Source organism: Lathyrus oleraceus, chromosome 6 (assembly GCF_024323335.1).
Source record: "Lathyrus oleraceus cultivar Zhongwan6 chromosome 6, CAAS_Psat_ZW6_1.0, whole genome shotgun sequence".
Classification (NCBI taxonomy): domain Eukaryota; kingdom Viridiplantae; phylum Streptophyta; class Magnoliopsida; order Fabales; family Fabaceae; genus Lathyrus; species Lathyrus oleraceus.
Window position 1 is genome coordinate 133,536,030 of NC_066584.1, and position 18,484 is coordinate 133,554,513.

At 36.7% G+C, this 18,484-nt stretch overlaps 2 protein-coding genes across 2 annotated transcripts; one reads left to right on the top strand and one right to left on the bottom strand.

Moving 5' to 3' along the window:
• Nucleotides 1-307: 307 nt before the first annotated feature.
• LOC127094401 (uncharacterized) lies at nt 308-1,075 on the top strand. The gene is made up of 2 exons (XM_051033242.1): nt 308-631; nt 743-1,075. The coding sequence occupies exons 1-2, from the start codon at nt 308-310 to the stop codon at nt 1,073-1,075; spliced, it is 657 nt and encodes a 218-aa protein (XP_050889199.1).
• A 5,867-nt stretch (nt 1,076-6,942) lies between these two features.
• Nucleotides 6,943-9,052, bottom strand: LOC127094402 (uncharacterized). The gene is made up of 3 exons (XM_051033243.1): nt 8,180-9,052; nt 7,916-8,092; nt 6,943-7,065 (listed from the first exon to the last, which is right to left on the bottom strand). The coding sequence occupies exons 1-3, from the start codon at nt 9,050-9,052 to the stop codon at nt 6,943-6,945; spliced, it is 1,173 nt and encodes a 390-aa protein (XP_050889200.1).
• Between the last annotated feature and the right edge of the window lie 9,432 nt (nt 9,053-18,484).

Below are 18,484 nucleotides of genomic sequence, written 5' to 3' on the forward strand. Positions count from 1 at the left end.
GGTAACGATTCTATCACTGATCATGCCCATTCGTAAGGATCACTAAAGGATAAATTTTAAATTCCGCTGCATTTTGGATCGCTCTTGTCCTCCATACCTATACCAACAAGATGCATCTTTTATTTCGGTAGCCCAACAGATAAGAACTCCACAGTTAAACGTGCCTGACTTGGAGTAGTATTTAGATGGGTGACCTTATGGGAAGTTTCCTGGAAAGCGTGTGAGTGAGGAAAAAACATGCTGAAAAGACCCGTGTTGGTTTGTAGGGTCAGTTGATAATCCTGAAAGCAGAATCCACTAGTTGAAGATGCTGAATCCCGTGGGCTGGACAAGTTTCAGAGAAAAAAACCACCAACCTTCAAAGGAAGGTATGAAGGTTCTTTATGGTACTCACATGCTGTCAGAGGAAGTAGAGTACTGGTGGGATAATGATAGACAGAGATTTGAGGCTAATGGCATTGCGCTAACTTGGGCTATTTTTAGGGACGCATTCTTGGAAAAATATTTCCCAGCTGATGTACGTAGCAAAAAGGAGATTGAATTCCTTAAATTTAAGCAAGGGAATATGATTCTTGCAGATTATGCTGCTAAGTTTGAGGAATTGTCTAGGTTCTTCCCTCACTATAATATGGTAGAAGCTGAAGTGTCCAAATGCATTAAGTTTGAGAATGAACTTCGCCCAGAGATCAAACAATTTATTGGGTATCAAGAAATTCGTCAATTCTCCATGTTGGTCAACTAGTGTCGTATATATGATGAAGACAGTCGTGCTAGATTTGCTCACTACAAGAGTGTTAGTGAGAAGAAGAATGGAAACCAGAGTCGTGGCAAGCCGTATGTGACTCCAGTTGCTAAGGAGGATCATAAGACTCATCAGAACACTACAAGTGGGGGAGGTGATCATACTCCTATTAAGAGTTTCAAGTGTGAAAAGTTAGGCCATCGTGCTTTAGAGTGTACTGCTATGAAGTGTTACAAGTGTGGGAAACAGGGACATCGTGCTAATGAATGCAAGGGTGCAGTTGTGACATGTTTAAATTATGGAGAGCAAGGTCATATTCGTACTCAGTGCTAGAAGCCTAAGCAAGCTCAATCAAATGGAAGAGTTTTTGCTTTGATTTGATTCGAGATATGTGTTTCACAATGATATCTCTTTTGTTGCAATCACTGTTGAGGGTGGCGTAATATGTGGGTTAGAAAACCAGTTGAGGGAGTCTTAGCTAGTGATGTTTAGTAAGAGATTTTCGAGGGTGAAAATCCTTTTAAGTGGGGGGGAGTTGTAACACCCAAACTTTAGTTGTCTATTTTTAATTGAATTTATATTAGTTTATTTCATTTAATTTAATTAGATGTTATAAATATTAAGAAAATTAGAGATATTTTAAAGTTGGAAGGAAATAAAACTTCACTTAAAATTAAAGAGAATGAGGTGTTTTGAGTAAGGAGTTTAGGGTGTGGTGAGATTTAGTGAGAATAATGGAATTATTATTTTAATTAAGATAATTGAATTTATTTGAGTAATTATATAATTATATAATTAGAATATTGTTTGAGTTGGAATAAAATAATTATTTTAGAATTTTATTTAATTAATTGAATAACATAAGTTAAATAGAAAATAGAGTTTCAATGAGGGTGTGAGAAGAGTTTTAGGGGTGAAAGAAGTAATTTAGACTTTTAGATTAAATAAATAGATAAGCTGAATGAGATTTTGGAAAGAATGTGAATTTGTGGGAATGTGTTAGCGGCTGAAAAATCTAAGGAGAGCGATCATTTGGAAAGGGATTTATTTTTGAGTTGTGTTTTATTTTTTCGAAATTGATGGGACTATTTTCCCTCACGTTTGAGTATTGAACCATTTGTTTGGATTTATCCAGTTATACCTGTTGAGATTATCCGCTACGTATTTTTAAAAAAGTTTTGAGAAGCATGTTGTGTTAAAGAGATGTGTGACACCCTTAGTGCTTAATTATGTTTATTTTTATGATTTTAATTAAATAAGAGTCATGGGGTTTCTGGGTGTTACACAACACAATCATCATTTTGGGCCTAATGCATGTCCATGCATCCATGCACATCACATTACTATTTTTGGACAAATTATGGAAAGGTGTGGAAGGCAACTCTCATGCTATAAATACATTGCCTTGCTGCTCAGAAAAAGGATCCCTCTTGCCCAAGATTTGCACCATTGCCTCCCCAACCTCCATTAAAGAATAAACTTGAAGATTTCACTTGAAATTGAGTTTCAATTCTCATTCTCTTTTGAGATTGAAACTCCAAGAATCCAAGCTTTTCTTTGATCCATTTCACTTCCTGCAAGCTGTTAGAGTCGAGCCAAGGCAAATTGGAAGCAAGATCAAGCTCAATTAAAGATACTCGAAGGTGAATTTTTTCAAACTTCTCTTCTTCGATTCTCCCTCATTTCTCAACTATTTTGATTGATTATTGGTTGTATGAAGACCTACCAATGTAGGCAACAAGATTGATTTGCTTTGAGGTCAAATCGAAGCAACTCAGATCATGCACCTCAAACTTCAAGTCCACGTATCTTTCAATATACTTGGAATTGGGTGAAATTGAGGCCAGATTCGAGCTCCTGGGTATTTTTTCTTTAAAATAGTGTACTCACTTTTTATTTTAGTGGTTGTTGGTGGTAGACCAATTCGGTGAGGTCTACCGGAGAAGATGACTGGAGCTAGGGCTCCGGTGATGTGCTGGAACATCCCAGGCCATCTGATCATGACATCACGCTCTAATCTCAACCCTCCATTGTGATTACCACTTGTGTTGCGCGTTTAACTCAGGTGTTTGGTGCACTCTAGCGCGTGGCCATCAGATCTGCTACCTTAATTAATAAGGGAGATCTGATGGCCTTTGTTTTGTTGAATTTCTTTTTTAATTCTGATTTTTATTTAATCCCTTTATTTTGTTTAATTCATATTAAATTCATTTTTAATCCAAAAAATATGGGACTTTCACCATAAATCTTTAAATATTTTCCTCTTCTATATTTTGAATTAAAATCATTTTTTGGATTAATTTTGATATTTTTCATGAACTAAATGTTTTTTTTTACTTATTTTTAATTATTTTAAAATACTTATGACTTTTCAAAAATCATGAAATTTTTTGTCTAAGGTCCTTTGACCTTGTTTGACCTAGGATAAATCTCTTGGCTATTTATTTGGTGATTTGAAGGGATTTGAGGTTTTGTCCATTTTAAAATGCATTTTTATTCATCTTTTATTTGATTTTTAATTTAATAAATGCTTGAAAATTATGTTGAGCCATTTTTATGGTCTTGAGATGTTTGACTTTCTGTTTGGCCTTGGTCATGGTTGATTTGACTTTTGTTTGACCAATACTATTGGATTTAGGGGATTAATGAAATGTACGTTTCATCTCCCAAACATAATGGATAATATTGATCAGATGAATTTCCTCCTGTGATCAATTTGGATTTCTATTTCCCCTTCCCTCTTTATCTTCATCCATATTCTTCCCTAATCCATCATTGACCAATGAAATCTCTCCATGTCTTATGGTAGTTGATTCATCAATGACCTTGTGTCAGATGAATCAACATGAGCAAGACTGAGATAGTTCCTCCCCCCATTTCTTTTAATGTGTGGTATGTTTTAGGAATTTGATTATTTGTACCAAATCTCTAACATGCATTAACACCTATGTTTTTATTGTCCGACCTCAGATAGTTGTGACTTCTACATAAGTCCAATTATGATTGCTTAAGATAGAGCTAAATTTGATAAAGAAGGCATATCATTATAGTAAGTGAGATTGTAAGTCTCTCATTCTTTATGGTATTGTCTGAAGACTTGACCTTTTTTCCTTTCATGAGAGCTAGTGGCATACTTGTTAAATTATCCAAGTTGGAGCCCTTCTCATGGATGATGTCTTGGTTCAAGGATTCATACTTGTGAATGAATGGTTGAGTGTTCTCCAAAGAATGACTTAATCAATTAAAACTCTTCACTAAAATTTGACTAACATTTTACTAATTTTGCTTTTTACTTTCAAGTCATTTACTTAATGCGATTTAAATTTCAGTTCATTTATCATTCATCTGTCATTTACATCTCATGCAACATTTTTATGCTTCAGTCCTTTTCACTTTGCTCACTTGAGCCATATCTTGTGATTGTATATTTTGTTTGCTTGTTTTTGTTTGTGGTCTTAGGACCTTAAAATACCTGATAACAACAAAAAAAACCCTAAAAACATCTTGGTGGACTGTTGGATTTGATCTGAACTTTTGGACTTAGGATAGGCAACTTCCCTATGCTTTGAGGACTTGGCCAACACCAATATCTGAGACTGAGTTATCCTTGTATGTACCTTTCATCTGATGCAAGACCTTGATGGACTTTGACTTTGCTGTCACTTTGACTTTGTGCTTATTTGTTATACTATTATTATTGTTAATGTCTAATGATTTTTCTGAGTTGACCAAGGGATATATTTTCATCTAATGCATTGGAAGAAATTGAAGATTGCTAGACATTGGAGTGCTTGCCTGAATATTATGGCTATCTTTACTTGATGTCTTGTCCTTCATATGATTTGCTTGGATATTGCTTATACTTGTGGCTTGCTAAAGTCCAAGGGAAAATGGGTTTCTATATGACATTCTTGTTTGTTAGATTGCATCCCATTTGTCAGATCTTTTCAACCCTTAACTTTTAATTTTTTATCTAGGATAGTCCCTTCATCTCTTCCTACTTCTTAAATTTCTAAATCTCTCCCTTTTTTCAAAAACTTTCTTTGTTTGTGTTTTCTAACTTGACATGTTTTAATGATTAGATACTTTGGACTTATGCCTTTGGATTTTCAAACCTTCTCTTAATCAAATTTGTAAATGAACTTAACCATATTGACTTCAAATTTCAAAAAGACAAAAAGAACTAACAACCCCATTCAAATCTTTGTCCTTTTGTGCCTTTTCTTGTTATATTTTTCTTAAAATCAACTCATCAACTTCTTCGAAATTTTTACCACGAACTATGAGGTTTTGATCCCTCAGTTTTATGTTGGTATGTAGGCATAAGATCGAATGTCTTGTCAAACACAAAAATATAATTTATGAATTCTTTTATCATCTCCCCACTCTATATTTTATCAAACATCATTTAGACCAAATCACTGGCACACAAAAAGGGGCTCCCTAGAAGTACCTATGACACTTTGGGTGCTAACACATTCCCTCTGTGTAACCAACCCCCTTACATGTAATCTCTGACATTTTATTAGTTTTGATTGAAAACTTCTTATCTTTGGGTTTTGTTCGTACTTTTGACCTTTTCCTTTGGAAACAATAAAAGTGCGATGGCGACTCTTGTTTTATTAACGTCAAGTTTATCCATAGCTTGATGGGCATGAATTTACCACTACATAATGCCTCAGCTGCATTGATTGGTTCGACATCTGCATAGAAAGCATAATATACTAGATCACCTTCATCATCAACCATATCATCTTATGTAATCACACATTCTTGCAACCTTGCAGGCATGTGTCTTATCCTTTGAGGTATGCTTGTGCTTGCTTGACCTCTGACTTCTTCCTGTCGAACTTCTCTTTCAACTTCACTTGCTGATTCTTCACAAAAGATTCTCATTGAACATTTCTTTACATTTTCAGTCCAATCCCATTCCTTAAGCTTATCTATGATCACGTCCATGTTGATCACTACTTGCTTGTTCACTGGGTCGAACAACTTGTAACCTCGAGTCGAATGTTATCCTATTAGGATCATCTGACTCGACTTGTCATCAAGTTTTCTTCTCAACTGATCTGGCACATGACTATATGGAATCCAAAAAAATTCAGATGACTCAAGATAGGTTTGACACCAGACTGACATTCTTCTGGCGTGATTCCTTCTAGCCTTTTAGTCGGACATCTGTTCAAAATATATGTTGCAGTTGACACAAATTCTCCCCATAACTATTTGGGTATATGCTTGCCTTTTAACATACTTCTCACCATATTCATGATGGTTCTATTCTTCCTTTATGCAGTTCCATTATGTTGTGGAGTGTAGGGTGGCACCACCTCATGCACAATCCCTTGTTTCTCACATAACATGTTGAAGTCTTTCAGCACATATTCTCTACCACCATCAGTCCTCAGAATCTTGAGCTTTCGACCACTTTGTCTTTCGACCATAGATTTAAACTTGGCAAATACCTCGATCACTTCACTTTTCTTCTTGATTAGGTAAGTCCACAATTTTTGACTAAAATCATCTATGAAAGTGACAAAGTATATGTTACCTCCAATGGAATCCACCTTGATAGGACCATATACATAAGAGTATATAATTTCAAGTATTTCCTTCGACTTACTTCCTGCATCCGTGCTGAAGTTTTTCTTGTGAGGTTTCGCCTGCACACATTTCTCACACACTTCATTTGGAATGTTGATTTCTGGTGACCCTGAAACCATATTTCTTCTTTTAAGATCTCTGGTGTCTTTGAAATTGAGATGGCCAAGTCTATAGTGCCATATTCATTCATCCTTTCTAGTTTCAGTTGCAAGGCACTTGTGCTCCATAACATTAAGTTCAATCCTGAAGGTTCTATTATGAGACATTGAAGCCTGCAAGATTAACCTTCCACCTGAGTCGAGAACTCTCATCATATAGTATTTGATTGACACTTTGTAGTTCTTTTTGACCAACTTCCATATGCTGAGCAAATTAGTTTTAATGCCTGGTAAGTATAGTACATTCGAAATTACTGACCTTTTTCCATCTTTCCTCATAATCAGAACATCACCAATACCTTTAATTGCTAGAGTATTGTCATTTGCAAATTTTACCATGTTCTTCATTGAGGGTTTTATGTTGACAAACCAATCTTTCCTACCAGCCATATATGATGAGCATCTTGAGTCCAAGTATCATTTGTCCTGTAATCTTTATTCATCTCTTGTCGTGACAATCAACAACATCTCTTCTTCTTCTTCATGCTTTGCAAACTTTGCATCAGTTTCCTGATTCTTTTGTTTTTCAGGACAATCACTAGAGTAGTGACCATACTTCTGACAATTGAAACACTGAATGTGACTTTTGTCAAGTTTTTGACCACCTCTTCTTTCTCTACCTACAACACCACCTCTTTGGTTGCTTTGGTATGAGGACTTTCTATGATTCGACCAGCCTCCTTCTTGCTAATTTTGACCAGTCTAATTATTGTAGCCGCATCTACCTTTATTCTCAAACCACTTCCCTTTGCATTTATTTTCTCTTGTCGATTGCGCTTGCAAAGCGACGTCACTTTTCGACTTGCTTACAACTCTTTCAGCCATTCTTTGTTCATGAGATTCAAGCGTCCCTTGAAGCTCTTCCTTTGCCAATGTGGACAATTTTTTTGACTCTTCTATGGCTAATACTAAGTGGTCGAACTTTGGAGCCAATGTCCTTAAGATCTTTGCAACAACTGATCTTGATGTCAACACTTCTCCACGTTATGCTTTCATTGTCTTCCGCCTGAAGCAATCCATACATTCTTTTGTGAGTTTGTAACCTCACCTCTTTCACCTTTTCATCTCCTCAAAACGATTTTTCAATAATTTCCCATGATTATTTTGCTGAATCATCATCACTCAGTTTTTCAAAATCATCAGAATCAACACATTGATGAATTTTTTTTTTTGGAATAAAAATAATCTTTATTGCCAAAAACAAAGAAATACACGCCGATCCTCAGATCCAGACCCCAACCGACACGGATACAAATAACGACCACTAAAGGCTATTACAATACGCTGTCAATTTTCTATTCATTCTAAATCTATCCATAAGTATGTCATGAATATGTTGGCTTTGAAGCTCTTCCTTCCTCCCCTGTTGGAAACAAATCCTGTTTCTCACCCACCAAATGTGGTATACCGTTTCAGCCAGTGCAGCTTTGAAAATACGCATTTTGTTGCCCTTCCCTTTGGCTTGTTGCCAAGCAGTATGCTCATTCCAATCAATATGGATATAACCAAGCCCAAGCCTATTAAGAATCTCCTTCCAAATCTTCTTTGTGATTGCACACTCAAAGAATAAATGGCTTCTATTTTCCTGCACATCACAAAACAGACAATTCCCATCAGTATAAGTCTCGTGTTTCATCAATCTGTCTTTGGTTTGCAATCTGTCCTGACAGACCAGCCAAAGAGTAAAAACAACCCTTGGTCTAGCCATGTTTATGTACATTAACCTCCTCCAATCAACTCTTGGCTTGTCCCCACGCAGATGCCGATACATTCTTCGAGTGCTATACATATTATTAGCCTGGAATTCAACCCAAGCATCATTAGACATCAATTCAGCTTTATGTTTACACATGGACTTCATCAACCAAGAACTGTTGTTGTTGGGCTGGTATTCCTCAATCACTCCATTCTTCAAGTAGTAAATATGCATCCATTTAACCCACATTTTATCCTTCTTCTCGCTCAAATTCCAGAGAAGCTTGCCAATGGTGGCTTTATTCCACTCCCCTAAGGCTATGATGTTCCTTCCACCATTTGCAATCGAATCACAAACATGGTCCCAGGCCACCGGCGCTCTTTTACTCTTCTCGTCATTTCCAGCCCAAATGAATCTTCTACACATGCTTTCAATGAGCCTAATGATCTTTTTGGGTAGAAGAAAAATTTGCATCCAATAATTGGTTATAGCAAACATCACACTTCTCACCAACTGTAATTTACCTGCATACGACAAAAGACGGCTACACCAATGGTTAATTCTAACAGTCATTCTATCTAGCAGCCCTTGACAATTGTTGATGGTGAGCTTTCTACTGTTCAGAGGCACTCCAAGATACTTGACTGGAAGCTGCCCCAAAGAGAATCCAGTTGCTTGCTGCAAGTTTCCTTTAGTTATGCCATCTACCCCTCCCACAAATAGCTTGCTTTTAGGAATGCTCATTTGCAAGCCAGTTGAGTTAGTGAATTTTTCCACCACCTGCATAATGAGTTGAAGAGAACCAACATCCCCTCTCGCAAAAATCACAATATCATCAGCAAAACACATGTCGATAAGCTTCAATTTTTCACATTTTGGGTGAAAATTGAAGTTTGGATTATTATTCAAGTTTTGGAACATCCTATGAAGGTATTCCATCACCAGCACAAATAAGAGGGGGAGATGGGATCTCCCTGTCTCAATCCCCTTTTTGCTTCCAGAACTTTTGAGGGACTCCCATTGATATTGAACCGATAAGAAGTAGTGGTTACACATTCCATTACCCAATTTCTGAACATCTGAGGTATTCCCATCTCTTGCATAATCTGAGCTAAAGCATTCCAGTCAACCGTATCATACGCCTTTTGAATATCCATCTGAACCATGCACCTCGGAGAAATATTCTTCCTGTTATACCCTTTGATCAGTTCTTGAGCCAAGATGATGTTGTCCTGTATGTGTCTACCTGGAACAAAAGCAGATTGTGATTCATCCACCAGCTTACTGATCACCTTACCCAGTCTAGTTGTTAGGATTTTTGATATAATCTTGTAAATTGTACTACAGCAAGCTATAGGCCTCATATCCTTAACAGTTTTAGCATCAGGATTTTTGGGGATAAGAGTTACCAAGGAGCAGTTAAAAACCTTCAGCATCTTTCCATTATGAAAAAATTCTTTAACTGCAGCTGTCACATCATTTTTCACAATTTGCCATGTAGTTGTGAAGAAGTAAGCGTTGAATCCATCCACCCCCGGTGCCTTATTCTGGCCTATACTTTTCAGAGCACTCCACACTTCCCCTTCCTCAACAGGTCTTATCAGCTGACAAACACTCTCTCTATCAAGAGTTTTACCATTCCTTACAGTGGTAATATCGATACATCTCAGGTTCAGGGATTTAGTACCTACCAGTTTGTCATAGAATTGCAAAACTTCTTCTTCTATATCTTCTGGTTTGCTTAGGCTGCCTCCATTTACAGACTCCAAAGAATACATCCCCTTTTGCTTGTTTCTGTCCCTCACATAGGCATGATAAAAAGCATTATTACCATCTCCTAGTTGTAACCAATTCACCTTGGCTTTCTGCTTCAATATATTTTCCTCTGTTTGGTTCAAATGGATGAGGTTCTCAGTACACTGCTTCACTCTCTCAATACTTTGCACATCAAACAAATTATTTTGGAGATCCTTCTGTTCGTCTAGAAGCAATTGTCTGGCTTTCTGGATTTGGTCCTGAATGTCTGAGTATTGGGAATTCAGCTTCTTCAGAATCGGTTGCAGTCTCAATAATTTCCTCCATAATCTGTACATGTTATTACCTATCACCTCTTCTTGCCAACTATTCTTCACAATCTGCATATAGGTAGGCTCTTTAACACTACAATTCAGGAATTTAAACATCGATCCCTTCCTTATCTGCTGTTGGCTAACACTAACTTTGACAGGGGTATGATCAGAAATATTAGGTGCCAAGTTTTCCACTACAGCATCAGGATACTTCTGCAACCACTGGATGTTAGACACCATTCTATCAATTCTTGAGTGGATGATTCCTTGGGTGTGTTTGTTGGACCAGGTGAAGTAGCTTCCTTTGGAAACATTTTCAAACAAGCTAACATTGTGCATCATCTCATCTAGATCTCTATATTCTGCATAACTAACTGGTTGCCCACCAATTCTATCCTTCTCCTTCAAGACATTATTAAAGTCCCCAATGACAACCCAGGGCCTATCCATACTGCTTCCCAGACTTTCCAACTTGCTCCACAATGTTTTCCTATGTTCCACTTGATTGAAGGCATAAATCATTGTAGCAACATATCAAAAAGAGTTATCTATTCCATAAACCTCAAAGTGCAGAAATTGTTCATGGACTTGAATCATCCTAATAATCACTTCAGCTTTATTCCACAGAAGCCAGATCCTACCATTATAGTGTTTGTCATAGTTATCTTCAAAACACCACTTATTTTCATAATATCTTCTTATTCCAGCAGCCTTATCTTCTTTAACTCTAGTCTCTAACAAGCCAACAATAGGAGACTTAAAAGAAGCAATATAAGAAAATACCTCCCTGTGTCTAGCTCCTTTATTAATTCCTCTCACATTCCAAGTCACTAGCATCGTAGCCTTCTATCATCCCCTACAGGACCTTCTCCAATCCTTAGGGGTGTGAAAGTGTTTTGGTATTCCATGGATGAACTCTTTGGTGAATAATTCATTACTCTTTTACCTCTGTCCTTTTCTGCCACCATAGTCCAGTCTGTGCTAGTACCCTCTTCTTCTATTGGTTTCTCTGCTACCATTATGACTGGCTGAACCTCTCCCCTTTGAGTTTGGTCCCCTTGGGAAGGCTCTGACTTCTGTAAATTCCCAACTGGTTGCCATATCTTCTTGACTTGGTGGTTCATTGGCTTCTTCAGTGCACAGTCATGCCCTATTTTCAGGCATTTATGGCAATATTTGGGTACCCATTCATACTCAATACATTGTTGGACAAGCTTGTTGTTATGATCCCTGATGTTGATGTTGTTTCGAAGTTTTTGCGTAACATCTACCTCCACCAACATTCGGGCATATGAGACCCTTAGCTTCTTTGTTGTACATTCATCCATTGTAATTGGTTTTCCAATGGAGCTTGCTATCTTAGCCAAGCATTTCTCTCCCCACAGGTGAAGGGGCAATTGGGGAAATGTGACCCACAACGGCATAACCCGCAATATGTCCTCTTTCATCTCAAAATCTGAGCTCCATTGTCTTAAGAACAATGGCTTCCCATAAATGAAATACGGGCCCTGAGCTAGCACATGTTCTCTATCCTCTTGGTTCCTGAATCGCACAATAAAATATCCTTCCTCATTGTAATACAGCTCTGGTAGCGAAACCGAGTTCCAATTCTTCTCCATGAACTTCTTGACTGCATTCATTGACAGAGAATCTCCTAGGGCAAACAATATAATCGAATTCGACCAAAACTCGAGCTCGTCTTCGACATCAGATTCTTCAATTTTTACTTCCACTTCGCCATCGACAATCGTGGGTGGGATATACTCCATACTCACCACTCTATTGATTCTTCTATTGCCTCTTATGACATCTACCCAGGGTTTCCTTAGTTGCACAGTCTCTGGCACCTCAACCCCTGGCATTTTGATCTCGCTCTCCATCGACATAGGAGGTTCCATATCCGGTATCTCCTTTTCCTTACGAGTGGCGTCTTGCCCTTCATGTTCTCCTGCTTGGTGTTCTTGTGATCCCAATGTGTCTTGTCTTTCATGGTCCCCTACTTGCTGCTCTTTTGATTCCATGATCGCTTGAGTGACTATTGTTCGCTCCTCCCCTTTCCGTCGCGCCGCCACCGCAAGCCTTGGCCGGCCAACGCCACGTTTGCCCATGGTTGTTAAACCCTATCAGAGCAAAAAGGGAAAAAAATGATATTCTTCAATTCTTTGTGTGTAGCCTTTTCTTCATCTGTTGTGTTTTCTTCGAGTGGCGTCACTGCTTCTTTCACAAGATCCCAAAGATCTTGACAACGAAAAACAACCTTCACATGTTTACACCAATTCACATAATTATGACCCTTCAGAATTGGGAGACTCGCCGGAAAATTTCCATTCGGATTATTCAACGCCATCATATTTTGCTTCCCATGAATCACTCAACCAATGCTCTAGATACCAGATGTTGGAAATTGACCAAAACGTATGGAGAATTTCACTGCATAATTGATAATGAAAGAAGAATAGAAAAGATGAAAATTGGGGAAGAAAGAGAAATAGGGTTTTATGAGAGAAAGAAGAAGAAGAAATTGTTTATGCAGAATTACTCACTACACTTCTGTGTTGTGTGTTACAGTCAATAATAGGGTTTACTCTATATTTATAGGTTGAGTTTTCTTTCTCCCTAAGAAAAACTCCAACTAACCTAATTTAACTAAAATTACAAAATAAACCTAACTCGAAATCTATGTCGAGCAAAATGCTTCGACATTTCAACCTAAGCCCTTCGACCTTTTCTCGCCTCTGTCGAACAACCTGCTTTGATATAAGGAATTATAATTTAACAGTATGGTAGTCATTTGACAACTAGACTTATTTTTTTACGTTAATCAATCCCTTCATTTTGATTGAATCCCTTTGCTATAAGACTTTATACCTTTCAATTGTCTCATTGGCTATATCTTCCAGATCATCATGAGCAGAAACAACTCTCATAGAGTCAGTCAGATAACTTTGATAAAACAACTCAGACAAGAGTCTGACATAGGTTACATTCCTCTTTTAATTCCTCTTACTCTCCTTGATAGCTTCACATATATGATGGAAGTTATAACCAAGAATATTGATTTTCTCCTCATTGACCAAATACCAAATGAAATGTCTATGATCTCAATAGATTTGATCAATGTTACCTTTTCTAGGAATCAGACATCTAATAAGGATCTTGAATATAAGTTTGAAAGGATTCTTCATGTTCTTAACCTTCCAAAATCTCCAGAGTACTCAAACAACTTGGTTTTGATGACCTCAGCTTTTGGATTGGTTTCCTTGGTGTTCAGAGTGCACCTTCCTACATATGACACACCAAGAATTTTGGCAGTTATCTTCTGAGTGATGGTGACATCAATTCCCATCACAACAAATCTTATTTCAACTTCCTCAAACTCTTTCAGACCTATTTCTTTTCTACTACTCCCTCTCAAAGAACTGTCTTCAACAATCTTATGATTTACTTCAAAATAAGCAGCAATCTCATCATACACCTCATCTATAACCTAAAAATCCATGACCATATAGGGATTGGTTGGCCCATTCAACATATCAAAGATTGAACCCTATTCTTTCTCGTTAAAAAAATTCCATAGGGGATATCCATTCAGATTGAAGGATTCGAAATCAACAATCTGCTCCACAATGAGTTCTAGATCCTCCTTGCTAATATCCATGGTTCTAGGTTTGATACGAAGACTTTTACTAGATTTTACATTCATGGGTGCTTATTGAGAAGATGATGAAGCCACTACAAAAGTCTCCGAGTCTGTCAGAGAGTTGCCTCGATTAAAGATATTTTCCTTAAGTCTTCACGTGATAAAAAAGTCTCCGAGTCTGTCAGAGAGTTGCCTCGATTAAAGAGATACAACCTTTAGAGGTTGACTTTATTCAAACTTGATTCTTCAAAGTTTGATCTCTTCAGAGTCTTCTTCTTGGCTTCTGAAGCCTCGGAGTCTAGATCACCAGAGGCTGACTTTCTTTAGAGTTGACTTCTTCAGAGTCTCGTTCTTCCATCAAAACCAGAGTCTAAACTTCATATGCAGAATAGTCAATTATCTCTTCATCTGTTCTTAGTTTTATAATCTTGCATACTTGAATTGATGTTAGAATACCCAATTGTACTTTAAATACTTTGTTATCATAAAAACACAAGGGATATGGTATAAACCAATTTTGTTCCAACATCCAAGTTAGGGACTACCAAAGTTGAGAGGTATTTAGGGTTAGAAATATGTGTACCTAAGATAAAGGTCTTTATATCATTTTTTTTAGTTGTCTTTTATGGTTTCAGGTCTCTAGAACCTTTTCTCTCGAGACACTTGTCCTTGTAGGTTATGCTTATTGATCCTTCCTCTGAGTTCAATGGTTTCTGACGATTGGAATGACATTTTGGACCTTTTATATGTGGCCCAAACAACCTTATTAGGCCATCAGTTTGGTTTTCCGACCTAAGCGAGAGCATATACCACATTAGTACATCTACATCACTGATTTACCTCAGCTAAAATCTTTCCATCTTAGAAATATTTTTACACCTTAATGTTTTTCACACACACATTACTTGTTAAAATAGATAAAGGTGCCAGGGCTTATGTAATGGTATGGGCTTAAGCATATAAAGCAATAGTATATCATGGATCAATCACTAATATAATGCACGCGTTTGGGTATAAAGCAAGCCCAATGTGAGGGCCATAGTCACTTTCTGAGGTGCCCACCTCGACGTTACATGATGACACACACAATATCTGACTCGAGGTAATTACATGATGACACACACAATATCTCACCCGAGTTAATTCCTATAAAATAACACCATATATTAAAAAACACTAAGGTGTTCATGAAATTTTTCACTACATGGAACATATTCAAACTGGAAAAGTTTCACCACTTACCTCAAAGTCATTTATGTTAACAAGCCAACACTTGTCCATCAATGAAACCCTGGTTCTCCCCATTAAAGATAAAAGCTACATGGAGTGTATCATAGTCTAAACACTCTATAAATATGAGATGAGTCTCTACAAAAATAGGATCACACATATATAAGTCTCGCATCTACTACATGCTAGTACACTATCTAAGTTAGGCATCAAAGTATCTTTTGTAGATAATCCTTATCTAAAAAGACAACACATCTCATGCTCATATAGGAATGATTTTTTTTAATCTATAATAAAATACTCTTTTGTAAGTAACTAATTATGTCTCATGAAGAGTAAATGTGTAAAACTATATGAATTGTAAACTAAATTAATACTATCATCATTTTTTAAAAATCTTGTGATTTCCTCAAAGATATCTTATATTTAGAAAAAAAGACACAATATTATTTTCTCTCTCTCAATTTTATATTTATTATCTTAATTGAAAAAAAAATCTTTCTCTCGGTCCCTTATTATAATACTCCCCCTGTCTCATAATGAGTGGTCTATTTAGAATAAAAATTGTTCTAAAATGAATGATCCATTTTATTTTACAATACAATTTTTTTTTCAATTCTATCATTTAATCATTACTAATAAAAATATCATTTTCTCTCTTTCATTTATTAACTTTTTTTAATACGTGTGAAATGGTCATTTAATCACTCATTGTGAGATGAAGGACGGATTTCAAGAATAACAAGAAACGTGGAGAAAATAGACTTTGACTAGTCTTTCATTCAAATTCCTTGATAAAATAAATCGTCCAATCCAAGATGATATTTATAGTTGAGTGCTTATGAATGTGCCAAGTTAGTTTAACACCACCCATAGCCAATAATCCAAGTCTTCCCTCTCTATACCATTTGGTTATTAGCCAAACAAATTGGCACCAAAACCATTTCCCGCTTCCCCAAACAACACCTTAAAAACACACTAAAAAATCCCAGTTTCTCACACTCTTCACTTCACCTCCCAATTCCAAGGTCACAATCATGGCTTGATCTAGAACTCTGACTCTCACCCAATTCTCAATCCACATACCTCTTCCATTTCCTAAAAACAAACCACTAACAACTAGAGTTTGCATTAGAGCCATGTTAGGAGAAAATTCATCAGCTTCTGTCACCACACAACAAGAACCATCATCATTCTCAATTTCTCCTCCTCCCAATTTCAAACCTCCACAACCCAAACACTTTATAATTAGACCTGACAAGAGGATTGAAATCCCCGGTGCTTCGCTTTCCTTGTTCTTTCGCCTTGCTACTGGAGTTTTTGCCTCTGGGTAGCGTAAATTACATTTTTGATTTTTCTCACACTGGAAAATCAATGTTGATAACCTAATTTTAATTCTTTTGGGCTTGTTGTTGTGTGTTTAGGCTACCCTTGCATACTTTTTCACCATGTTATATTATGAGTGTATTCTCACTCCTTTGTTGTTTGTGTGGTTATGTGCTCCTTCTTGGGGTACAGACAAACAGGTAACTGAGTAGATGCTTCGAAGTTGAAGGATGATGTTGAGGTTCTTATTCTTTCTTTTATGTTTTTATGTGATATTTTAGACTTCATTGCTCTGATCTATAACATTGTATGTGCGAATGTTTGTTTTTCTATTTGTTATTGTTTCGATGTTGTTTATGTTGAAGGAAATTTATATAACCATATCGATGATATGAGATATATTTGGTTGTTGAATTAATTTAAATTGATTATTCCCCTGCGATGAGCCTATGTAACGACGAGCATGTGATCACAAGTTTTTTAAATTTATTGCATGTTTCATATAACTCGTGTTACGAAGCAGGTTTATGTCATGTTTGAGTGACACCCTATGTGTGTAATTGTTTTATTTTCACATTATTTTGTGTTTTCGAGTTTAAGGTGTTACACTTGGCATGTATATGTGTGTGTGTGTGTTTGTGTGGAACATCGTGGTTTATCATCCTCACTCGAATGGAATCGGTATAATATTAACTAGCCTGTCATCAAAAAATGATAAGGGTTCTATCTTCTACTAGTGAACCCTTATGATGTACCCTCTCATGTGGATATTTCATATGATTCTCATTTAGGGAAAAATAGTCTGCCTTATATTTGAGGCGAGAGTTTATGAGTATATCTTCCCAAATGATACACAATTTCTCGTGGACGCAAGCTACAATGCAATAATCGTTCCACAACTTGAAAATACCTTCATAGTGTGTGTATGGAAACAAAGGTGTAATCATTTTTCTTCTCTTTTCCTCTATCATCTTGGAGTGGTTCATTTTTCTGCACTCTCATCATACTCATGTCAAGGGTCTATCAGAGGGGTCATGTGGAGGGTTTGTTGGTGTAAGCCCTAGAGGCCAATACTTTTGGTACTTGTATCGAATTATTTATTAATAATAAAAGGTTTTTTCTTTATTATGTTTGTTTGAAAAGTCCCTAGAATAGCTAGTCCGTTTAATGTATCAAGTATGACTTAATCGTGAGATCCCATTAAACATAAGGACACTATTCTTAAAGTATCCGTAGTCGAGCTTTGTTGTGAAGTGGGATAACATTAAAGCATTAAGACTATTATGTATATAAACTGATGATCACATCTCGTGGATCATGGATAAGGAGTTATCAAGTCTTAAACATAGGTATGAATTTTAGGAGTAATATTCATACTGGATTGACCCGCTATGAGAATACTATATAGAATGTTATGCAAAGTGTCATAAGTTATTCTCATGGTGATAGTGGTGTATACCATCCTTCGACCTGAAACCACTATGGAACCTAGATGTAGAGTCGAGTGCTTTATTGCTGATCAAACATTTTCTGTAATTGGATGACCATAAAGGCAGTTGATGGATACTGCACGAAGCATGCCGAGGGATATGAGTGACCTAGATGGGATATTCCCATCCTGCGTAACAGGATAAATGTCTAAGGGCCCAATATTAAATTGGACAAGGATGACACAGTTTATGCCTTGTGTTCAATATAGACATAAGGGTAAAAGGGTAATTGTACACATAAGTACTATCACAAAAGGATTTGTAAGATCACATGACATTTTCGTGTCTTGGGTAGCAGTGTTGTGTTGCTAAATACCGCTCACTGTTTATTATGTTAAATACGTGATTTAATATAATTGCCAATGCCGCGAAAACCTATAGGGTCACACACAAAAGGAAGGATTGATAAGAGATAGAGTAAATAAGGAACACCGTAAGGTACGGTGCACTTAAGTGAATTGTAGAACATCGTAAGGTACGGTGCACTTAAGTAGAATATGAAATATGGTAAGGTACCACGCACTTA